General features: G+C 41.1%; 1 protein-coding gene across 3 annotated transcripts; it reads left to right on the top strand.

The window, feature by feature from the left end:
* Positions 1-287: 287 nt before the first annotated feature.
* On the top strand, positions 288-20,555 carry ADHFE1 (alcohol dehydrogenase iron containing 1). 3 transcript variants are annotated; one of them, XM_056332468.1, is made up of 14 exons: positions 288-408; positions 1,183-1,220; positions 3,469-3,512; positions 3,747-3,800; positions 4,980-5,134; positions 5,300-5,496; positions 5,898-5,975; positions 7,106-7,211; positions 8,475-8,627; positions 9,787-9,885; positions 10,729-10,807; positions 10,940-11,036; positions 14,157-14,314; positions 18,038-20,555. In XM_056332468.1, the coding sequence occupies exons 4-14, from the start codon at positions 3,747-3,749 to the stop codon at positions 18,119-18,121; spliced, it is 1,260 nt and encodes a 419-aa protein (XP_056188443.1). In that variant the 5' UTR covers positions 288-408; positions 1,183-1,220; positions 3,469-3,512; the 3' UTR covers positions 18,122-20,555. The 3 variants fall into 3 exon arrangements, with proteins under 3 accessions (XP_056188443.1, XP_056188442.1, XP_056188444.1); XM_056332467.1 differs by lacking the exon at positions 288-408 and adding an exon at positions 521-669; XM_056332469.1 differs by lacking the exons at positions 288-408; positions 14,157-14,314 and adding an exon at positions 521-669.
* The last annotated feature ends 4,465 nt before the right edge of the window (positions 20,556-25,020 follow it).

Here is a 25,020-nt window from a genome sequence, read left to right as displayed (position 1 = left end):
CAGGGGAAGTTTAGACTGGACATGAAACATTTCTTCACCAGAAGGGTTATTAAGCACTGGAACAGGCTGCCCAGGGAAGTCACTGGGTCACCATGCCTGGAGGTATTTAAAAGATGCACAGACACAGTGCTTAGGGACATGGTTCAGTGGTGGACTTGGCAGTGCTAGGTTAAATAGTTGGGCTTGATGATCTTAAATGTCTTTTCCAACCCAAACGATTCCGTGATTCTAAGAACCCCAGCCAAGCTGCGGGCACGTCAGGGGTGCTGCTGCTTTAGGCCCTCCCAAGCAGATAAAAGGTTTCACAGCCTCAGGCAGGGGCCCTGCAGGCCATTAATGCTTCTCCTGGCTCGGCGCTTGGCAGAATTGCCATTTTTAAGCTGTTGCTTTCCTCCCAACAGGCGTGGGGTGAGTTTTGCCGTTTGGTACCGACCATTTATGGCCAGGGTCTTGGTTGCGGGAGCTGAACGAGGGCAGTTCGTCTTTCAGCCGTGTGAAGTCCTTGGGTTTGGTCAGCTGCGTGCCAGGCGGGGGCCGGGACCCCGCGCTGCCCCGCCGCCCGCCGCAGGAGGAGGCGCGGCGCCCGGCCCGCCCGGCCCCCGGAGCCGCGGCGATGGCGGCGGGGCGCGAGCGGGCGGCAGCGCTCCTGCGGCAGCTGCAGCGGGCCGCGTGAGTGCGGGCGGGCGGGGGCGGCTGAGGAGGCCTCGGCGCGGGAACGGCAGGCGGCCTCCCCCCTGCGGCAGGCCCGGAGCCCGGCGGGGCCGCCCGTGGGGCCGCCGTTTATCTTCCCTTTATCGGCAGGTGCCGAGGCGGGGGCCGGGGCCGGGCGGCTGCCGCGTTTTACAAGTGAAAAGCAGCGATCGCGTCCTCGCTGGGGGTCTACCGGTGCCCCCTGCTCAGCGGTGGCCGCCAGGCTTACACACGGGCACCCCGCGGGCCAGCTGCCGGGACCTACCCGAGTTCTGCCGTCGGTGGGGCCCCCGCTGCCGGCCTTTCCCCCGGTTCCAGGGGAGCGGGCGGGTTCCGCGGCCAGGCCTCTCTGGGGTAGGGCACGATCAACGGGTGCACAGGGGAGACCTACAGCCAAGGACAGATGGCATTTTTCTGGTTTAGTTTTCCCCTTTAACCATGCTTTTTTTTTTTTTTTTTTGCTTTCTTTTTTCCCCCGTACCTTTTAACTAGATGTCGGTGCCCGAGCCATTGCCACACTTACTCCCAAGGTAAGACTTAATTTGTGTCACCACAATAGTTCTGTAGGAGACCGTAGCCCAGTAGAGCTGTACTTACTGGTGTAACGTGGGCAGAGGGTGCAGGTAACGGGTAAGAAAGAGAGCAGCATAACAGAGAAGGCGAGCTCTGACACTTCGCAACTGTACAATGATCGTGGCTGTTGTTGGAGAGCTTCACTGTTTCCACGTAAGCCAACACTAACGTATCCTGTCCCTCCCTCCCCTTACGGTGAGGCAAGTTGATCAGAAATTTGCTGTGTCTGCTGCTACTGTGGTCATCGCCGAGCCATCTCAACTTTAGATCTGCTTTTGAGGAGAAAAATATGTATCTGTTATGTTAGAAGAGAAACCGGAAGCTATATGGATAAAAAGGAGCTATTCACAGAGGTCTGCTTTGGCTTGGGCAATATAATCTCCCATAGGCTTTTTACACTGTCAGTCCTGAGAATGCAGTTCACTTAGGCCAGGGTTGTAGAGTAAGAGCAGGAGAGCTGTGCTGAGTGAACAAGTCACCCGGGAGGAATTTGTTTGCATTGACTGTAGGGAGGCTATTGGGAATAGCTGTGTGCTGGTCGGTTTCCAGATCCAATAAAAATTAGTATTTGGGGCCATGATTTCAGCAATATATAATTCTGAGTTGCTTGGTTTCACGTGCTTTGCTTAAGACAGTTTTTAAAGAATTACCATTACCATTTTACATACAGAAAAGCTATACATACATTCAGATATTTGTTTTGTCCAACACATAGAGCAAGACAATAGCACAGCAGAGAAATAGAATCTCATTCTACTTGTCTGCTTGATGACCTACTCAGTCAATTCAATCTAAGCCCTTTCTAAATAGAAGTCTTAGTTAAAACCCTCTCAAGTTTTAGGCAGCAATTGAGTCAATGATGTAGCAAGATGGTATCAGTTCAGTTAAGTCTCTAAATAGTGGGAATTGATTTAACAGTGACTGTAGCAGAAAAAAAATGTTCGTTGTGTTTCTTGGCAGCGTTCATGGAAATAATGTAGTTTCTGAACTCAGTAAAATTCTTTCTGAAAGTTAGTTGGCTCAAGAATATAATAGCAGGGCATCTATTATACTATCAGAAAGCAAGAGGGTAAATTGCTGGGGCATGTCCTTAGCCTGTCAGATTGCTGACTGAGAATACAGCAGACTCCAACACCAGGAGAGGTCAAACACGTACAGCCTAGCAAGAGATGGCAATGAAAGAGCTGATAGCAGCTGGCCTGGGCTTGAATGGAAAGTGCATAAAGGATTTTAATACATCTATCTGTTAATGTTGTGGGTCAGTGCTTCAGTGCACCCTAGAGCTCTGTAAGACTCATTATCATGGCTTCATTCATTGGATCTGAATCCAAATCACATATTTTCAATTAATATAGCAGACAGAAGGCATGACTTCAGCAGGAAGAGTAGAATGCTTCATCTGATCTTTTCTTGAAGAAGAATGAACTGTTTGGTTGATGCAGTTTGTTTCACTTTGTGGCAAAATCAGGATATGCATGAAATTGAGAGTTTTGTCGTAATTCACGTAAGAATGACATGGCAGAGAGGATATGACTGAAACACTATCCTTATTTAGTAGAAGAGAGAAGGTATTTATAAAGTTGATAATGACTGATTCTTACTCAAACACTTTATTATTAGCAATGCATATTAGTTTCTTAGTTTTCAAACAAGCAATTCAGTTTTTCCTGCAAGTTCAGCACTAGGCAGAAGTAAAAAGAAGTGTAAACACCTGTTAGTATTACTCTCACATACAAAAGTAGTTTTCTGTCTGGGTGTCTGGAGGCTGTCTCATGGATTCATCTTAAAAGTTGTTCTGAAGGTTGTGGTGTAGCCCCTACACATTTGTAACACCTCTCAACCTGTATGTAGCAGCCCATATGCTCAGCAGATACTCAGTTGTACTTAGTATGTGTTCTGTTCATTGCAGACTGCAAACAAGCTTCATGCAAACTTTCTGCTAACTTACTCGGTTTTTATAGGAAAGAATTAATTCTTGAACAAAGGATTCATACTTGTTTTGCTGAATTGCAAATGGAGTACTTGGATCTTTAATCTCACAAACAACAAGCGATGAAACGGGCAACTGTTACCCAGCCAAGCCAAGATGACCTGTGCAAATGTATTGGTGATTTTAAAAGAAAAGGAATCTGTCAGCTCTAGTATTGAGGTACAGATTGAAGTCGCTTTTTATTTCCTAATTTTACTGTTTCATTTCCATTCCAGTCCCTGAACGGCCTATCCTGGGAGATACAGACTATGCATTTGAGGTAGATTTAATAATAAAATATATTTGATTTAAAAGTAATAGTTTTGTGTACTTCCAAATATGGCAATTAACAAATATTTACATTAGTAAATATTTATATTTCACTTTGACAGCTTGAGACTAGATGCCATTTCTCCATTTTTCCTGAGAAAATACTTTAGGTGGTGGTGGTGGTTGTTTGTTTGGGGCTTTTGTTGGTTTTTTTGTTTGGTTTTTGTTGGTTTTCTTTTTGTAGATGGCCATTTCGAACATCCGATATGGACAAGAAGTTACTAAAGAGATTGGCATGGTAAGCTTCCATAGTTAAGCCTCTCACTGGTGAAAAGTTATTTTCCAAAGGGCTGCTGCTGCTATTGATCCATTTTATAAGGGAAAGCTTACATATGGTGTGTCTGAATCTCCACAGCTTTGTAGTGTGTAGTCATATATGCCAGTGTAAAGTGACTGGAAAACACTGTTGGGTAAAGAATAGAATCATGTTATGTCAGTGTTGCTGTGGTATAAGTGACTGCATCAAGTGCAGCTTAGTGGATAGTTAAATTGATCATTGATGAATTGCCAGGATTTCGCAACAGTATTTTTCTCTGACAAGGAATTTAATTGAAAAAATTTTGAATCTCAAGATCACTTTTTTCTCTTAAAAAGCTCAATAAAATGAATCAGACTTTCTATTATATTAGGTGAATATACATTTTGCACTGTTAAAAGTATAGAATTTTTGTTTCAGCAGTCTGAGTACATTGTTCCAGTTTGCCTTTATCATTGTTTTTTTCATTTATAATTTTTTACCTGTCTTGGCTTTTATGGAATTAACAGTTCTCTCTTTTATTTGCAAATTTATAAAGTAAATTAGTAGTCTGATAGTAAATTAAGTTAGGCAGAACATCTGTCTTCAAACAGCATTAGGGTTATTGAATTGCAAGTATGTATAGCTATTGTGACAATTTAGCAAAGGTTAGAATGTAGTATTATTTTTCTTTTTTGCCACCTTATTTTGATTTTTCATCAATAAATAAATATTCAATATTAATTTTTCAGGATTTTAATATATGCTTTGGTAGGCAGGCAGGGGAGACCTAATTTGTGGAAAAGCCTTTTTGTGTCACAGGAATTGTGTAGGAAAAAATATTTCAAAAAAAATACTTTACATTTTGCTGTAATCTTAAGTGGTTCCACATGGTTTTCATTTGTTCAACATCTTTATCATTAGTTTTCTTCTACCATAAGACTTCAGCTATGTAAGTTTGGCAGCTTTATACTTTATGCTGTTTTCAGCATCCTATATGTATGTGGTTAAGCCTCTTTTTCTGTAGCTGATACTGTTTCAAAAATTTTACAATAGCCATCTATTTTTAGGTTGATTTTTTTATTATTATTAAATGGTTCCGTTGATTTAGATTAGTATTTAAATAGTTGAGTGTATGATTTCATACCAGTTGGGTTTTTTTTAATTTCATTGTTATTTTAGGACCTGCAGAATCTTGGTGCTAGAAAAGTTTGTTTGATGACAGATAAAAACCTCTCCCAACTCCCTCCTGTAAACGCAGTATTGAATTCCTTGGCAAAATATGGTATAAACTTTCAGATGTATGATAATGTCCGGGTGGAGCCAACAGACCAAAGGTACTTCTTCTGACAGTGTGCTTCTCCAAGTAGTGCCTAGGCGTTTACAGCATGCTGTATGGCTGTTAAACACCTCCTTGTGACCTGTGCAATCATCTTAATAGTTAATTTGTCTGTGTGCTGTTTTTCTCCATACTAATTGGGAACCTGTTCTTATTTTCCAAGTTTCCTGGATGCCATTCAATTTGCTAAAAAGGGGGAGTTTGATGCCTATGTTGCTGTTGGAGGTGGGTCTGTAATGGACACCTGTAAAGCTGCTAACCTGTATGCATCCAGCCCTACATCAGACTTCTTGGATTATGTCAATGCTCCTATTGGGAAAGGGAAGCCTGTCACTGTGCCCCTCAAGCCACTTATTGCAGGTAAAGCAGGAAGTGTGTGTGTGTGGAGAGCGAGGGCTAGAAGGGGAGTCATTCTACGCTCTGTATGATACTTCTACTGAAATCAATTTACCACGACTGTTTCAACTTCCTTTGGGCTTACCTTTCTGGTTGTATTCAGCAGCAATTTTGCTGTTTACTTCAGTAGTAAAATCACAGGTTTTGTCATTAGTTTCTTGTTTAGCTGGGTTTGACTCCTTTTTACTGAGAAAAGAGATCAAAGTAGCTGTTTCTGTTTGACCTGTTGGCTTCAAATCAGGGATACCTTCAAGATTTCCTGGGTCCTGAAGTTTTGGTGGTGTTACTTTTGTGGTTTTGTTTATTCCTTTTGCAATATTATGTATTACTTACAATTTTTTGTTATTCCCATTCTTCCTTTTAAGTTCCTACAACAGCTGGAACTGGAAGCGAAACCACTGGTGTTGCCATTTTTGACTTCAAAGAACTAAAAGTAAAAACCGGTGAGGTTTGGTGTGGTGTTTTTTATGTCTGTTATTCAAGACTTGCTTTTCCAATGTCTCTGTTATTTCCCTGCCTTGAAAGAAGGGGATACTGCGTATCATTTCAGGTGTCATTTTGTTTGATTCAACTGCTGTGGGCAAATTTGAAGAGCTTAAAGGTTTCCTCCTTGAATTAAATTTATAGCATATTAACATAATGAAATGCCTATGTAATACACTGGATTATAGTTTGAAGTCAAAACAGGAAACTAAAAACTTTCAAGTCCTTAAATGGCAGAAAATGTTAATTGCAAAGGAAATTTCTACTTACATTCAGGGTCAACCAACTGTTCCTTATTTCCTCTGTATTTTTCTTTCTGCTTTTAAGACTTCTGTTTCTTTGCTGTGTAATTGCAACCAAATGTTCCTTTTCCTGACTTTTGAAACCTCAGGCCTAAGACACTGTGCAAGTGAGGGGCACGGTCTTCCTTTGGCCTTTTCATCCCAGGCAAATAAAGATTAAGGCTAAAATGTCATCTTGAGCTTCATAGTTGTTCTGTGGTTTTACTTCTAAACATGTGGATTTTATATGCCAAACAGTCTACAGTACTTGGGACACAAATGGGCATGCTAAGGAGTTCTGACCATAGCTCAGAGTTTTCTAGTCTGTACGTAGTCAGTCAGTCTGTGCCTGTCTCTCTCAAAGCTATGTCTGTGCTCCCTTAACCAAAATACAAAGGCACAGTTATTACAGATGCTGAAGACAGCAATTAGCAATAGCAATTGATTGTAGACACAAACCAGTCTTGCCCTCTGATTGTTCACAGATGATACAAATCTAATAATACTGTTGCAGATGCCATTCAGCACAGACAGTTTGCAAGTATAGGCTGCTCAGGGAGGGTTACAAATGAAGAGAGAACATTGTCTGGTATAATTCACTTCAGGCAAAAGTCTCAAATCATACAACTCTCAGACTTTATCATCAGTAAGACTTACGTTCACAGATACTTCTTACTCTCCCTTCTCTCTCTTTGCTTTTATCTTCATAGTTTCAAATCATTTCCCCTCATTATTGTTATGTTTTGAACATTACACTTGTCCTATTTTGTTGCAAAAACTCTTTAACTCGTTTTCCTCACATATTGCAGGTATTGCTTCAAGAGCCATTAAGCCAACACTGGGCATCATTGATCCTTTACACACACTGTCTATGCCTGAGCGAATAGTTGCCAACAGTGGCTTTGATGTGCTTTGGTGAGTTTTCTGTGTGGGCTGCTACTTGAATTTATTAAATTTTGTATTTTTTACTGTGTTGATTGTAGAAAAAATATATTTTAGGAGCAGAAAAGGATAATGTTTTTTCTGCCTTTCCTGGTCTTGTTAAGGTGGTTTCTGTTACACTTTCCTTTTACTTAATTGCACTACCACCCCTCAGAATATATGGAAACAAATCGCTCATTTGCAGAAATTTTAAAGTTTTTGCAGAGCACTGGAGAAACAGTTTGCTTCCAGGTTGGTTGTCAGGGAAGAGAGTCCAGATGTCCTTTTTTAAGAGGTCATGTAGATGATTAATGACAATTGTGACAGCATTAGCATGTCTCACAGACATGGCAGAGAATAGATTTCTGTTTCAGAGAACAAGGATTTTCTAATAAAAGCAATGATGTGTCAACAAGAATTTGTGAAGGCTTATGGGGTGCTGGCAGGTCTTAGCCCAGTTATGACCATCTTTGGAACCTCTCTCATAATTTGTTTTCCACTTGGCCCAGAATTTTCTCATCTTAAACCTACAGCTTTTAACTGCACAAAATGCATGGAAGTTTCTATTCCGACAGCCAAAGCTTATTTTGCTTCTAGGTGCTGTGTATATTAAAGTAATAGATGTATAATGAAACTGTGTGATTTCTCAAGCTTGGTGAAGTATCCTGAACTGCGGTGTCTGTAATGGAATAGAGGCATTTGTCTATAAGTGAAAATGGTTTGTCTGTAGTTTGTACTCTGAATGTAGCAATGTAGGCAGTGCCCCTTCTTTATGTGGTCAGATTCACAAGTATCTGGGAGGTGAGACTGTTGGCAGTTCCACTTAGCTTAAATATCATACTCCTGATTTTTAAAGGTCAATACCTCTAGAAGAAAGGTAGCTTACAATGTTTCCAGTGCTGAAGCTACTTACGGTTCCTGTACTACAGAAGGGAAATGGACTCATTGCAGATGTACAGTGCTCTTCTGTCAAAAGCATTGCACACCGAGATGCCAGTTCATCCAACGTAACTTTAAGTGTGGTGTGAGCTGATAGATTGTGACTATTTGGATTGCCTTCTGTATGTTTGTTCAGGAATGAAGTGCTCTGGAGGTGCCCATCCAGCATTCTGCCAGTTGTCTACAAGATTGTATTTCTATTTGCAGCAATTGTTAAAACACCAGAAGTACATAAAAAGAACCTGCATTCAGAGGACAGCAGGGCAGTAAAATGGAGCTCTCCCACTTAAATTATTTGGATTTTAATCTTTCTTTTAGCCATGCTCTGGAATCATACACAGCTCTTCCTTACAACATGCGCAGTCCCTGCCCTTCAAATCCAATCAACCGACCAGCTTACCAAGGCAGCAACCCCATCAGTGATGTCTGGGCTCTTCATGCTCTGCGCATTGTGGCTAAATATTTGAAAAGGTAATACCTTTAACAGCCACCTGCCTTGCAGTATGTTCAGTCTTCAGTGCCCAAAAAGGGATGCTTAGAAGAACTTGAATTTTAAGCTAAGCAAGTGACTACATTAAACCTTCATTTTCGACCCTTCTTTAGGATTTATATAATTAAAGCAAAATTTTTTCAAATAAAACTGAAAGTAAAACTAGGGTTACTAGGTTGTCTTGAGGAGGTAGGTTTTTAATACTTCTGTGAATATTATATAAGTCTTCAGTTAAAGGTACTTCAAGCTGCTCAGTTAATATGGGAGTAGCATTCACATATTTTTTTCAAGAATCCCCTTTCTATGACACAGTATAAGGGGAATATGTAACAAAATTGACAAAATACTGTGGGTATAATTTCTGTGACCTTCAGTGTAAGTTAAGATCCTTACACATCCATCAAGAGGGTAACCACATGCACTTACGAATGTGCAAAAGTATGCATTTACTGAAAACTAGTTCATATTTAGAAGACCTTCGATTTAGATTAAGTTTTGACTTAACTAGGAGTTAGTTTTGATCCCTGCCAATAAAGTTGTAGCCTGTGTATAGCTGTTGTATACCATGTTCACTTCTAGTAAAAATCAGTGTGGGGTTTTTTTGTAAAAAAAATCGTTATAGTACCTAGCTAGTCAAAGTAGTTGTTTATTGTTCCTGTGGAATCTATTCATGGGACTTGTTCTCTGTGTTGTCAATACTACACAAGCAGTCTGATGCATAGAAAGGCAAGGAACCCTGTTCTCTTCCTGCACAGGTGGTGGGGTCCAGACCACCACCTAACAAGATGGTGAGAAAGCTTGAGTGATCTTGGAGCCATACATAGGATTGCCAAAGTTCCTAAGCAGAATTGTTCAAACCACCACTGAGGTGAATACAGCTAAATTCACTCTTTGTACTCAGTTTTTTGAAAATTGAAAGGAAACTTGCCCTTCACTGGACCAGTTTGATCTACTTACCGATCCAGAAGCAGGATTGTTCTCTGATTGAAGTGTGACTTGATCCTATTCCCAGCATTTTTATCTCAGCTTATCATAGAGGTTTTGGTTATATTTGTCCATAAAGAAGCCCTCTCTCCCTTCTCTATCCTGAATTACCAATGTTTGTGAATTCACTGGTACCATTTTCTCCATGGTGCACAGAGCCATCAGAAATCCCGAAGACCATGAAGCAAGAGCCAAGATGCACCTAGCAAGTGCTTTTGCTGGTATTGGCTTTGGCAATGCTGGTGTTCATCTCTGGTGAGTACAGAAACTTATTAACTCAATCTGAGGTCAGCTTCTAGATACTGTTTGTTTCAGATTGTCAAAGATGTCTCTGCCTTTGTTGCTGCATATATAGTAAGACATTGTAGCCTGGCCTGTGATGCAGGGGGAGCCATATGTTGTGAGAAATTGATGGACTCTTGGCATTTATGTGTATGAGGATTGTGTGTTGTGACTTGTGATGCTCAAATCCAAACATGTAAAAATTACAAAACATGGTTGTCTTTACCTTCCTTGATAGTAAAAATCAGTCAGGAAAAAAATACCCCAATAACAATGGCATTTAAAACGTTGGATTTCTTGCCAGCTGTTGTGCAGTGAGACAGCAGTAAGGTAATCTTCTGCCATTCCTGAAGTGATGCAGTGATCTGTAAGTTTGTCTGTGGGGTAGGCGTTCAGCAGGCTGAAATAAGCTGTGATTAATATTGCAAGGTAATATGGTTTCATGTGGGTGAAAATCTCAGAGAAGCAAAGCCTAAGCCTGAATTATGTGGAGAAGTTCTTAGCAGCCATTCTTTTCAGAGACATTCCTTTTCCTTTGTTTGAGAAAATCCACTCTTTAATTATACATTAAAATTAATGTTTATTTTTCTCAAGATGTGTGATCAGGTTGGGATGCAGATTAGGTGCAGAGGGATGAGGACTGTCTGTACCTAATGTCCGTATCATACCTGTACCTAAATACCTTCTGAGTATCTGTATCTAAGAGTACAGTATACAGTAAGCATACAGAAGACTGACCACACAAGGGACTGAACACAAATTTTCCAAATACCGGGATTGCTGCCCTAACCACTTTCTCTCTACGTTCTGTTCCAGCCATGGAATGTCTTACCCTATTTCTGGTTTGGTGAAAACCTATAAACCAAAGGATTATAATGTGGATCACTCCTTAGTGGTAAAATTTGGTTTATCTTTGTTTTGTATTATGCATTTCAGTTCTCTGTTATTTCACATTAATGAGTATTGAAGTTGAAGTACCTGTCCTGTTGATGTGATTTTATTCTTTTTTTCTTCTTTTTTTCCCCAGCCACATGGCCTTTCTGTGGTGCTGACATCCCCAGCAGTGTTTGCTTTCACGGCACAGATACATCCTGAGCGGCACTTGGAAGCTGCAGAGATACTAGGTAGAAATCTCTATGGATACAACTTACTCATACAAATGGAATTCTTTCCAAATTGTCTTTGGGAGGAAAAAAAGAAGTGTGCGCAAGCAATCGTAGTTGGTTGTTGCAAGGGTTTTAAGTTTAAAAGAACAAGATTCTGGAGTCTGAGTTACACATAATGCAAACTTAGGTAGAATAATGCTAAATTTTGATATTGGATGACATGGTTAGAGAAGCAAGCTGGAGAAGCCGCATTCTTGGCTAGAAAACTGGACAGCTGAAATTAGCTGTAGGTCTGTTATGAATCAGGAGAAAGTAGCTGTGATTGGCATCTCTCTTGGTGCTGTATGGAAAGTAGTTATTTTAGATACCATAAAACAAACAAGTACTCAGGTGCGTCTGCTAGCTAAAAGGAAGCATTTTGCCTAACAAATTCCCTGCTGTGGCAATGAATTAGGATAGAGTGATGTTCTGAATCACTCCTGCTCTTTTTCTGTGACACACAGCTGTGGGTTTTGGTCTTTCTAATGTAGGCCTAAGCTTGTTTGTAGATGTTGGAATTTCTCAGTGGCTGATGTCAAGGGAAAGCACGGAGCAGCTATTCTGTGGATACATCTGTGATGGCTGGGAAGTGGGTTAAGGAACAAAGTGGCCTTTTTTGCTGCTTAGTAGAATGGAAGTAAATGCTCAAGCTGACAGCTCATTTAAAGGTTACCTTTTCATACAGTGCTTTATCTGTGCAACCCATCACTGGAAGGTATCCTAGAGAAAGGTTACCTCTTCACTGCACCCCCAGCATGACTGTGTAATAAACTAGCTTTCAGTCATGTAAACTTGGAGCTGTTAGCAATCTAGCTGTGACAGCATGGCTCTGCAGTGGTCTAATTTATTTATATCTAAGGGCAGGTTTTTTCTCTGCTCTAGACTGTTGTAGCTAAACTGCTGCTAATACCCATGCTCGCTAATGAGCAATCACAGTCACATGCACAGCAGTGTAGAGAGTAGACAGAAAGTGGTTAGGGCAACTCCCTTGGTATTTGGAAGATCTGTGTTCAGTCCCTTGTATGGTCAGCCTTCTGTATCCAAGTCAAAGCAATCCAGTCACATGTGTGTCTTCCTTGTGTAAGTAATTGAAAGCATTGTGGGTTTCAAGAAGGCATGGGACTGTTATATAAACAATTAAAATATCACAATGTTTTAAAGACAATGTAAAATAACATGGTCAGAACTACACTGGGGGAAAATTCCGTTTATTTTATAAATGTTGGCTATGAGGTTGTTCAGCCTTCCTCTGAAGTATGCAGTCCTGCCTGTGGTCGGAAGCAGAACACAAACCTAGTTAGAATCATATACTAAGCAATAAAATGTCTGTGTTCCTACAGCAATAACCTGCAACTCAAAGTAGACTTAAAAAAATGTTTCTGGATAAATGGCCAACACAGCATATCAGAATTTGAACTCTGGCTCCTTGATTTTAAAACAACTGGTTGAAAAGCAGTTCCTTTAGGTTTTGTGGTATGAACTGCTGCCATACACTCTGTCTTTAAAAGTTCAGGTAATTTTCTCAGTAGAAATTTTAGCTACATTATTGTCTGCCTTGTTGTAAAGGGACTCTGCTGAAAACATGTCACATGGAATTGAATTTTTTAATTCCCATCTGGGGTGTTTACTTCTGATTCCAATCCAGAATCCAACTGACTACAGTAGCTAATTCAAATCTGTCATGTTGCCAAATGCAATGACTAAGAAGGTATTCTGTGACGTGAAGCAGATTACTAAATAGTTCTGTTGTGTGTATGTACAGCCGTGAATTTGGGTACAGCCAGAAAAATCTTAATACCTCCCTGGGTAGATTCTTAAACAGTTGAAATAGGTATGCATGTAGGCAGAAATTTTCTAAGTACAATAAAAGACTGATGGACTGATGTATACTAGGTTGAGCCAGAAGAAAGTACTGGAACTACAGCAATATTTTAAAACTGTCCTTAGCATTTCACTGTCCTTTTTTTCCCCTCCTCCCTTTCCCTTCTACTTTACTATCTGAAGATACTGGATTTATGTTACACCTCTGCAGCAAAACTTGGGATAAACTCAGACTGCGTGGCATAGTCCCAGTAGCGTAAGACTTTGTACAAGACTTTGTCATACCTTATTTATCAATTTCTCCCAGACATTATCTACTAACAGGACTGCCAGTCTTACTACCCAAGTATCTGAACTCCTCAAATTATTTTCTCTGTCTCCTGTTCACTTAAGCCTCTCTGAATGTTACACTGAACTGCATGAGGATCACAGAAAATATTTTTCCTGTAGCTATGTTGTGCTCTTACTCATTTCTCAGTATGGCTCTTGGACCTAGCATAGTTCTGGTGTAACATCATTGAAGTTACATGGAAAACAGCTTACTTTGAAAAGAGATGATAAGGAGGAACCTGTGTCTTCTATCTGGACATGTTTTTATTGTTACTTCTAAGTAAGTCCTGACCATTCACTGAAGCAGGGGAAATATTGGTAATCTTTCATTTTATAATGATGCTTTCATTACTGTTCAGTAGATGTTTCAAAGATACCAGTTCCTCCACAAGTCAGAACATATTCAAATAGAATTAAGTTTAGGATTTATTTATCCCCTTGAACACTGCCCTGCCATCTCCTGTCGTTCTCAGCCTGTGTGCTCTAGTAGTCTCTTTCAATGTGTAATTGAACAGAATAGTCAGTGGTTTCCATGTCCTCTAGATGTCAGCAAACTCAAGGCCTTAAAATAAAGTTAGCATTTGGCTCACTGTCCATAAAAATAAATACCATTGGTGTTCACGCATTAGGTTCTTTCCTCCCAGCAGTTAGTCAGACTGAAAAGTGCTTCTCCCTGTAAGCACAGGGGGAAAGGAAGTTAATTTCATGTGGCAGTTAGTCTTTCTGGCAGCAGTTACCTGCTTCTCCTGATCTTGTTTTACTTCACCTTTTACAGACTATTCCAACTGTAAAATGAAGACTGATTCCTCTTTTTACTTCATGTTGCTTTTAGGGCAGTGACTGTTATGTATGGTTATGTATTCAGCTGATATTATGATTAAATTAAGTCCAGAACAGGCTTCCTCTGCTCTCTCCACCCTACAGTCAAGGCATTATGTCTTATTTTAGGAGCTGACATCCGCACTGCCAGAATCAAAGATGCGGGGTTTATTTTGGCAGACACACTCCGGAAATTCCTATTTGATCTGAATGTTGATGATGGCTTAGCTGCAATTGGTTATTCTAAAGCAGACATCCCTGCATTAGTCAAAGGCACTCTGCCTCAGGTAAGATAGAAAGCAAACCAGGGGTTTTTGTCAAATAAAATAGAACAGATTTTTGAAAAAAGAGAAGTGTTTCTTTTCAAGCAAGTATTTTTTCTAGCCCTACATGAAAACAATTAAAATGGATAAAATTATGGCTATTCAACTGTATTTTGTTTCTCTGCACGGTTTAGGTTTTTCTTTTCAGTGAGATGGAGTGTATGCTGCAGTCTGTTCTTCACATGGATTCAAAAAGAATGGCTAGGTGTTTGGGTTTGGGTTTTTTAAATGTCACATTTTTAAAAAAGAGGATGTTTCTCACAGGCCTTTGATCTTTGTTGAAGACACTGACTGCTTTTTCATAACTGTCTCTGTTAATTCTATATGCAGAATGGATTATAGGTGAAGCCGTAGTGCCAAGTGCTATCTGGTAGGAATGATTGAGCTCACTTTGCATTAAACTTTTCCATATTGAGAAGCTGCACTTTTCTTCCCAGATGGCTTTTTTGTTCCATTGACTCCCATCAGAATTTGAAATAAGGTCCCCTGGGATGATACAGATTAAACTTATAATACTCTTTATTGTTTCAGTGCTCACAAAGACACTGCAAAAAGCAACACACCACTCTAAAAGCAAAATCCAGTGTCTTCCTTCTAAAAAGACAGTTTGATTCATATGCTGTGGACTGCTCTGACTCCTTAGTATTTATTTCCACTGAGTAGCAAGGGAAATATACTACGGAGAAAATGAAAATTTTGTAGGCTGAAAGGTTATTTGCTTTTTACAACAGTACCTCTTACCATGTCTAGCTTTCCTCATTCATAAATCTCAGAGCAACTTACAACAGAAAGTAAATATTAATATTGCTGTTTTATACCTGAGAAGATGACACAAAGGCACAACTTTAGGATCACTCACAACAGAGCAGTGGCGAAGCCAGAAATAAAACAAAGATCTCTGAGTGCCCATCAAATAGGTTATGGATGTAAATTGTAACAGGGCACTTTGGAGGGTTGTGTTAGTAAATATGTTCCTTTAAAACAATTGGGTTTGGGCCATCACAAACACAACATATCATTGAAGGCATGTTTTGCATAGTTGCCGGATGGGGAAGGTTCTTCACCCAAAGATACCGAGGCGGGGTTTTGTTTTTTAGTTTAGCTCAAATTGACTTTTAATTTGTTTAGTGTTGTCTCATAGCATTGATGATTAATTGCATTGTGTAAAATGAGGTGACCTAATATTTTCTCAAACCTTATTTTTGTATGTGAGATGTAACATGATGAAAATGTATTAGTCTTCCTTAATAGTCCATTATTAGCCACAGAGGTAGTCCATACAGTTTAATCTTTGGTATATTTTTTCTTTTCGTCTTGCAGTAGGCTTTCTTTGGAATACAGCACTGACCCATTCATGTTGGCAACGCAGTGTGGTGCAGTGGTGATAGCACTAATAAGCATGTAGAGTGTATCCACACTGTGAAGTCCAGGCTGCAGGAAAACAAAACTAATCTACTCTAACTGACAGGATGTGGGGTAGGAACTCCGTTAGGACAAACATCTATGCTTGAATTTAAAACAGAATTTTATTCGCCTTTCTAAATGAGTGTACTGAAATTGATCCTATTTACAGACAGTAGTGAGTCTAGCAAAGAAAATGCTGTTCCAGGGTCTAAGGTGGCTGGGCCTGTGATGATGTTTGAGGGGAGATAGGGAGGACTGAAAATAAGAGATAGCGGAAGGGCTGTTCTCTAGCCCAGCCACCCCCTGCAGACATCCCAGAGATGGCTACAATGAGGCTGAACCACTGATGAGCCCATTGCTGCTCATTTTTGGCAGAAGACGAGAATGCACTGAGTCAGACTGAGGGAGCCAGGGCTTTGCTGTCTGGGCACCAGCAAATATCAGCAGGCTTGTGCAGAGGGAGTGCTGGTGCCTCTGTCAAGGCATACAGGAGGAGCATCCAGGTGCAGCCTTCTGTCAATACAGCTGGGAAATGCTACAGTCTGTCAGGGTGATCATCTGTCAGTCTGTGTGACTTTACAGGTGACTCTGTCTACTTCTGTGCACAGGGCTGCAAAAGTCTAATTTGGTCCAGAGCGGCCTGATATAAGCCTGATGAATTTGTTGAGTACTTGAGCACTGAGTTGTTATGTTTGCATTTTGTGAATCTGAAAAAAACAACATATTTTTGCTGTAGTACTGTTTGAATTTTCCATTTGGTTTCAAAACTGCATAGAAAAATCTTAGCCTTTTCTTTAGCTGGATCTGTGTGCGTAGCAGCGCTGGTCAGGGATGGGGAAGGAGGTGTCATTGGGTTGCTACTGCTGCACCAGCAAAGCTTCTCATGTAGGTAAAGTTATGCACACTAAGCAGCACTTTTCAGACTCATCACAAGCCATGCTACCCATGCTGATCATGATTATGAACTGTGACTATCTCACAGCTGACTTCCTCACCCTGACTTCCTCAACCTGCTAGACCAATATTTCACGTGTTAAGTTCACAGTGTGGTGGCCTCTCTTGCTGTGTAACCACATCCAGCCCATCCACAAATCGCAGCCCCTTGGGCTGAGAGGGAAGTGGAGTGGCTGCAGCATTGCACTGCAGTGTTGTGCTGGGCAGCAGTGTGTGCTCTGCTCAGGAGGGCATCTGAGCTGAGCCTCCCACAGAGGCAGGGGGCTGGAGGAGCCCCTTCCCCAGCACCTCACTCAGTGTGTGAGGCAAGGCCGCTAACAACTGACATCTGCTGGGAAAAAGGTGGTGGGGGAAATTTAGAGCTTTTACTGGGACAGCTTCTTCCACAAAGGAGATGTTGAAACAGGTTGTAGCCACGTTCATCTAAATATGTGTTCCTGTTGTAGGCCTCACCTCTGTCTTTGCAGGTGTTTGTAACTTTCTCTAATCTTTCAATAAATGTTTAAGTCATTGATTGTTGAAAGTGTAAAAGTACTAATCATAACCAGTATGAATGAGTACATTAACTTTAGGCCCTTTCAGCTGAGTTTTTCTGCAGTAACTGAATACCTACACTAATACAGCTCCTCATCCTCAGTAACACGGGGCATTTCTGAATTGCCATCCCTGCCTTTGTGGTTATTTTGTCAAACAGAGCAGTGAAGCATATACCCAAGTTTTGTTTCAGCCAGTGGAACTTCAGCACACAAAAATTCTGTTGAATCACCATCAAAATGAAGACCAACCACAACTAAGTTGTATTCCGATTCCAGTGTGTTTGTAAGCAGTTTCACTACCATACCTTGCTGTGTTTCTTTTTTGGAGTTTGAGTTGCAAGCACTGCTTATTATCTCCATCTACAGCAGTTCCTGGACTTTGAGAGATGTTGGATTTTGAAAATCTCAGTCCCTAAAAACTGAACTAGTTCCAATGCTGGCAAATGGGTTTTAAAATGGACTGTATTCCCAGGATAATATCCTCCAGTGTACTGACATCTGTGACTGACAAGACCCGTGTTTGAAGTATTTGACTTTGCAACTGAACTACGTTCTAATTTTGCTTCTCTGTGTTTAATTATAGGCAATTTAAACTAATGTATTCTTGAAAGTACTGTACAGTTGATGATGCTTCAAACCTTAATTACTCCATTACTTATTTGCAAAACCTTGTTATTCTTTGTGAAGGATGTTAGTACAAAGGCACATAGTTCAGCTACTGTTTGATTAATTATATTGACAACCTTCTGTAATCCTTTTTTTTTTTTTTTTTTTTTTTTTTTAAATGTTGCAGGAGAGAGTGACTAAACTATCACCACGGCCCCAAACAGAAGAAGACTTATCTGCCCTCTTTGAGGCTTCCATGAAGCTTTATTAGCTCAAACATTTTGTTCTGAAAAGTGTGCTCTATTCTGACACAAAGGTAATTTCTTATAGATACAGGGCTGAATTTGTTTAGAGAATGAAAGAACTTGGGTACCTTTGACTTCTGTTCCATTGTACACTGCCAAAAGGTCAAGTAATTAATCTTCAACTAAATAGTGCTTTGAAATGAAGGCTTGACTGTGGATTTTTCTTGCTTGGTAGTCAGCAGTATTAAATTGCTTAAAAGTTTCAGGAGATTTCTTGCTTTAGTGAAAGCTTTCTTGTGCTTTAGAGGTGGTCAAAGGTGGAAAAATGTTTTAAAGGATATTCCAAACCATTTTTCAAATTATGATTTTTATTTAAATTGTCCATGATTTTGTTTTAAAAAGTTATGTTATTTAAAAAATAATTGAGGTAATTTTTAATTAGGGAGGGGGAGTCCCCTGGAGACAATGACACCTTAATGTATTCTGTTCCACTTTATCATCTTTTTACCATATAGCTTTGCTAAGAAGGCAGTTGAACTGGGGTACTTTTTTGTTGTTAGGTTAAGAAAAAACCTACACACTTCATACATGTTTGGAAAAGGCTTTCTGAAAGTTTGATTTGGGTTAAAATTTTGACATTTATCATCCAAGACTTATCTTTCCTCTTTAAGACCTATATGAAGCATTCATAGGAAGAGCAAAACCAGAGTAAAGCATGGTCACATGCTCAATGGAACCACGTAACAGCAAGACATCATGGTCATTTTGTCTCTGTAGAGGCAACGGCTCCCTTTTCCTGCTGCATTCTGCTGGAAGGAAGCTGCCATCAGCTGTGTCTTGCTTCTCTGTGAATCAGAGCTTCTGCTGAGCTCCTGCAGGTGCTGTCACTCAGAATGCAGCCACCAGCTTAAGGAAGTGGCAGTGTGCTGTGGTTCAGTATTAAAAAGTGGTGGTGTAGCATATGGCTGCACAGTGCCCCACTGGGAGCTCTGGTTAAATGTGGGAATGAGTGTGCATGTTCAGAGCAGTTAACCAGCTCGTTAACTCAGTTGACAAAGGGAAGTGGGAAAGGGAGAAATGAAACGAAAATTTTAATACTATTTTTCTTTTTTTAAAAAGTGGTCATGGTTGTGTGTACAGCTCATTTAAATCATGTTGGACCCTTTCAGCATCTGATTCCTGCAGCTACCTCAGCACAGTCAAATGTGAGAACCACCCCATAACCTCTGGTGTGCTTATTTCTTTCTGCTTGGGAGGGAGCATTTTTCAATCACCCTGCTGAAGTAGAAGGCTCAAACTTACACCTTTGTGTTCTTGTGTTTGTCTAATAAAGCTAGTGCTGTCCTAGAATCTGAGGACAGATGTGTACTGGATATTGACACTGGATCTGGTTTAATGCCCTTAAAATAGGTGGATGGGTAGTGGTTGAAGACTGGAGATTTTGTTTTTAACCACAGAATGCGTTTAGTGGCCGTAGGAACTGCACTGTCAGTATGCCTCAGCCTGTGCTAGGATACACTTTTGATTTCCACGTCCTTCTAAATTTTCTCTGCTGAAGAAGAACCTCTGTTACAAAGGCTGATGTAATAGCAAGGAGTGAGGGATTCACTTTGTTGTATTGTGCAAAGGTGCCATGTTCGGAAAAAAACTTTTGTCAAACCCTTTTGTATAATCTTTTGGCCTGTTTCATCTTTCCACTCCTGTCTTTTTCCAGACTGTGGTTGCAGTACAGAGTCCTCAAGAGAGAATCTTTTTTCCAGGAGCCTAATTCATGGCAGCCATGCTGTCTGGGGAGAATATGCTTTCTGGGGAACTCAACAGCATGTGGGTTTCACCACTGCAGCAGAGCACTTTGTTGAGCTAGTTAGAAAGGTAGGGTATTTCCTTCCAGCATACCTTTTATTTGCCATTTATGGCAGTTATTAGAGCCTGCATTTTCGACTGACAGAACCTTGCACTTAACTTCCTATACCAGGTAACCCGAGTGCTTGCTAGATTTTAAATTAAGCCTCACACCTCCCTCTGATACAGTAGGGTTTATCTGTATTTTATAGATGAGACAAAGGGTTTGATATAATACCTAACCCAGCATAAGCAGATGGTGCTGTAAGAAGGGCCGTTTCTGTTTTCCACACCCTTTTGGCAGCATCAGGATCTTTGACTGGCTTAAACTGGTTATGAAATCTCACTCACAGACGTCAGCTACACAAGTGTTCTCCCACCACCAATTATTAGTTACTAGTGGAAATTTTCTGAGGAAAAATCAAGGGAGCTCAAGTCGCCCCATAGTGCTGTCTTTCAAATGGTGATGGTGTGACAGGGAGTCACACCCTGGCTCCTGTGCAATGGTAGTTTTATTCACGACTGAAGAGTTACTGGGGTTTTTCATGTATTATCTTACTAAATTCCTCTGTACTGAGACAACCTAGTTGATCAAATATATCTGTATCTCTGAACATGCCTATTTTGTGCACATGAGCCTGGCATTTGTATGGGGAGATAGGGTGATGCTAATTGTGAGTGCCCACATGGGTGAAGTCTGGGTGGCTTGTTTTTGTGGCTCCTATTACTGCTTTGTTACTCAAGCCCTCTGTGATGGATCTGTTATTACCTTTAGATGATACTGAAATGCAAATAACAAATAATATTGTACTTGCTATAAACACAAGCTTGTTTGAAAGTGTTTGAGAACAGTATTTAACTCTGTCATGCTAACTTCAATCCTATAGAGTAACTGTGAACCAAAACCTTTCAGAGAAATTAGGCTTTCACTAGCTTCACGGACCGTAATGATTTCTCCTGCAAAGTCATTTGCCTGGTGAGCTTGGTGCTGTGCAGACAAAACCATTGTGTCATGGATGACAACAGAGAGCAATGGCAGAGATGTTTCAGAAATAAAAGCATCCGAACTGCTGCACAGTACTTCTGTGAACATTTAAGACTGTTTCTGCACACCTCACTGTGTAATCAGTACGTAGCTGTAAGCATTATTACATATCTCATGACACTATCAATACTATCAATGTTGCAATTGTTAGCAGTGGGGCTTGTTTGAGTCTTCCTTGTGAAGTCAGAGACTTACTTTCTGCCTTAAACAGCTGTAACTATAAAAGGATTTGTCAGTTTTGTCAGAAGAACAAGTGCCCAGTTTATCTAGACCATGGTTTTTGAATAGGTTTTAAGTACGCATAAATGACAGCTATTCAGTCATGACAAAAGAATGGTTTGAAGAGGCTTTAGGGACTTCTATTAGAGTAAGAGTTACCACATTCATGACTCTTGCTGTGGACATTGACCTGCTACTTCTCTCCCCTAGTCCTGTATTCTCCGAGTTCTGTGGCAGCAAACACAAACCGAACCCTGGCCCATCTGGTTACCCACTCAATCCATCTGCAGTAATAAGGTTAGCTTTGGGGAGCAACTATGAACAAGTGCATATCTAGTGCTGGTGAAAATAGTTTACCGGCAGGTATAGTTTTACCTGGAGTACAAAATGGAGAGCCCACTCCCCTCACAAGGTAATGAGAGCTTGCAGGGTTGCTGCTTGGCATCAGTAGAAATGAAGGAAACTGGTACAATAGTTTGTCTGGCCTTGCCTCTTCCTATTCCAGTGCTGATTTTCTCAGCAGTTAAAGCAAAAAGAGAATGAAGCAAAAAATATGTAACCAATGTGTCTAAATCTGTAAAAACTCTCACCATCATCCTGTGTGAATAAATTTGGAAGAAGGCACAGGTAGGTTAGTGTGTGTGCTCATTCCTCATTGCACCGTCTTCAAGGCAATGTGCCAAGGCTCTTATCTTCTGTCTTGTGGTTGGCTTTCCATCCCCTTGAGACCTGAAAAATGCATGAGAAAGACTGATGATTAAGAGGCACAGCCCAGCTATGTCTAGGCACTTTCCATAACCCCCGAGTAAATCTGCTTAAGCATCACAGTGCTCCAGGACATGTGCTGTATGCCTTGGGTTCAGCAGCTCCAACCTAATAAATCCATCACTGCATTAAGCATGTCTGTGCTGAAGGGACAAGGGCAACCTGATGCAATGCAGCAGGAGGCCTGAAAGGTGGTCTTCATTTCTCCTCAGGCTATCCCTGTGTGCTTCCTAAATAAAAAGGAACTTAATTTGAATTCAAACACTAGCTAGTAAATCCAGAAAGTGATGCAATTTTCCTGATCTCTCTAGTGGCTGTAGCTCATGCGGTGGTACACAGACTGCTTGTCTGCTGCAGCGTCAGCCCTGGGCAGTGAGAAGAGGGTCTTCCACACCTATCCACCCCTGCTAATCTTGCCTTGAAACTTGGTTCCATCTTTGACTTGTCACCAGGCCGTCTGCAGAGGAGGTTCCTCTTCAAGCAGTGGTGTGGCCAGCCTGTCGGGACTGAATTTGCAGAGGTCTTGGCTGTCTTTGCACATGCGTGGGTTTTTTTCTGCAGGCAGGCAGTTACCTTTGTACTTACCTGCAGTGTACATATGAGAACTCATGCAGGCTCAGTGTGTTACAAAATGTTTAGCATGTGGTTTTTTATGTGTGGTTGTCCATGAGAATAAGCATGTTGTTGCTTTGTGTTTCTCAGTGAAACAGAGACACAGAAACCCCCAAAACCTGGGCTATCATTAGGAAGGCTGCAGTTCCCTTACATGCAACATTTCTGAATATAGTTTTTTATTTTGCCAGTTCTAGGATCTCATTAAATAACCCACTAAAATGCCATTCATTTTCTTTTTTCCCCATTGTACTGAAACAGCTGCCACGAGTGAGTCGCTAGAAAACCGTGTACAGCCAAATAATAACAATAAGAGGAAGAACCATTTGACACAGCTCAATGGAATGCTAATCAGGGTCTTAACTACTTTCTGAGTAACAGGAGAGGGGATGAAAAAAATACTTTCTCTTGGGTTTCTTTTGAAAAATTACATGTTCTCAGTTTTCAGATAACACTAAATACACCAACTGGCAGCAGATGTTTCCCTTATTTCTCTGAACACGGAAATTAAATGGGAAAAGTTAATGCACATCCATGAGGTGGCACAGTTAAGTGAAAACAGAGGAAGTGTGACATGTCCTTTGGAGAGCTGCATTAATTCACATCACACGATAGAGCCACAGAGCTTGGTTCTGCAGCCATGTATGCTGGCAGTACACATGCCACCAAAGTCAACTGAGGAGCTACAGGACGATGGCTGTGCCCACAGTGTAGTCTGAGCTCTCATTACACGTTTAATTTAATCTAATACTACTGTATCATGAAATATGTATATCACAGCACCAACACTGGTTTAGTGACGTGGAACTTTTCCTCTGCGTTCCCTGACTTGCAGTGACTTTGACCTACTTTAACAATGCACTTGTGCTTTTCCTGGGGTACGCTATTTGGTGGTGTGACCATACAGCCTTAGATTGGCAACTTGACATTGAAATGCTGATTCACACCTGCAGTCAAATGGGTAACACATATTAAAGACTGACTGTCAACAGCTCCAACACGTTATCACTTCATTCTGTGGCATTGTCCCTTGCCTTTATGGGATTTAAGGACGCGATTGTGTGGCATTGTTGGTAGGGCTATGGACACAGCTGTGGAGGGCTGACACTGTGTATGGACTTGGTCATCTATCTAAAAGCTGCTTTCACTTTCAAAAAAGCACTGTGAAAGTTCGGATGGTTTAAGTGTTGCTGTATATTTTGAGATAGCATTGGAAATAAGCTTTTTTTGCTGACATAAGAAACAGTTAACATTGAAAAACTTGGTCCTCTGACCTTTTCACCTTAAGGAAGATTAATGGTCATTTAGATCAGAACTTCTCCCCTGATCAGGGGTCTGAATGCTTCAGAGACTCAGACAGACAAAGTCATTTCACCTCTAGGTCACCAGCACAGATGTATAGTGTCTCTCTAGTGACCATTAGAAGATTACTGCCTAGTTTATGTGCAAGAGTTGGTGGACATAATCCATTTTCCAGGGATTCGACACGTCCCTGCCTCATGAAAGCTGTCACTACATGCTTATCTGAGCAGCAAGAAATGGGAATTAACATGAACAGAGCCTGAATTGCATTTGCTTTGCACTACTAAAACCTCAGAGCCTCTGTAACACTTGTTTCCGTGGGTCAGTCCTTCTCCAGGGTCATCTTTCCAAGCCACCAAGGGTTGGAGCCATGTCAGTGCTGTGTGGTGGCACTTTGGTGTTCCCTCCTGCCAGGCTGCAGCATCTGCTCCCACTTCTGGAGCACACAGGGCCCGTTCAGACACACTTGGAGCGGCACCACTTGCGTTTCTGGCAGTTAGGATATCCCAGAATAGCACATCCCGCAGCCTTCGTGTAGCCATCTCCCAGGTTTAGTACTTGGTGTGGTCAGGCTGATGTGCTTCGTACCTACAGCATTTGTATTTTAAATGGAAGTCCTAAAATCAGGACTACTCAATTGGTAAAACAGCACAGAGCTAGGGGGCGGATTTTGATAGTGGAGTAACTGTTCGTGGCTTCTCGTGTCAGGAATGGTAATGCCACCAACCGTGAAGCGCAATTCAGGGTCCTACCCAACAGAGCTGAGCTAAAAAACCAGCCCGATGGACAGGCAGCGCAGGGCCAGCTGACGGGTACTGCAGGCCTGAGCGTGTCCTTCACTGGAGTCCTCTGCGTGGACGCAGCAAACAAGGCATTGGTAAAAAAACTCACGTGTGCAGACACAGGAGTACAGTTGCTTACAGCTGAGACGTTGAGCCTGAATATATGATGTGGCTACATGCCAGAGAGTATAAAACGTAGGATCTGGGAGTCTACCTCTTTTGGGCTGACCAAGTTGAGAGGATATAGAAATGTCAGACTGCAGGAGAACATCAAAGATAATATGCATTTTACAAAACATTGTAAATACCTGAAGGATGTAGAATCTAAAAGTATGTAGTTATAAAGGACAATGTGCCA

Source organism: Falco biarmicus, chromosome 3 (assembly GCF_023638135.1).
Source record: "Falco biarmicus isolate bFalBia1 chromosome 3, bFalBia1.pri, whole genome shotgun sequence".
Taxonomy (NCBI): domain Eukaryota; kingdom Metazoa; phylum Chordata; class Aves; order Falconiformes; family Falconidae; genus Falco; species Falco biarmicus.
Note: the sequence above shows the minus strand (reverse complement) of the source record. Positions and strands in the feature narration are given on the sequence as shown.

Coding starts and splice junctions, on each gene's coding strand:
- ADHFE1 (XM_056332467.1), top strand. CDS start 614: ATGGCGGCGGGGCGCGAGCGGGCGGCAGCGCTCCTGCGGCAGCTGCAG. Junction 1,221..3,468: donor TTGCCACACTTACTCCCAAG/GTAAGACTTAAT, acceptor TTTCCATTCCAG/TCCCTGAACGGCCTATCCTG. Junction 5,497..5,897: donor CCTCAAGCCACTTATTGCAG/GTAAAGCAGGAA, acceptor CTTCCTTTTAAG/TTCCTACAACAGCTGGAACT.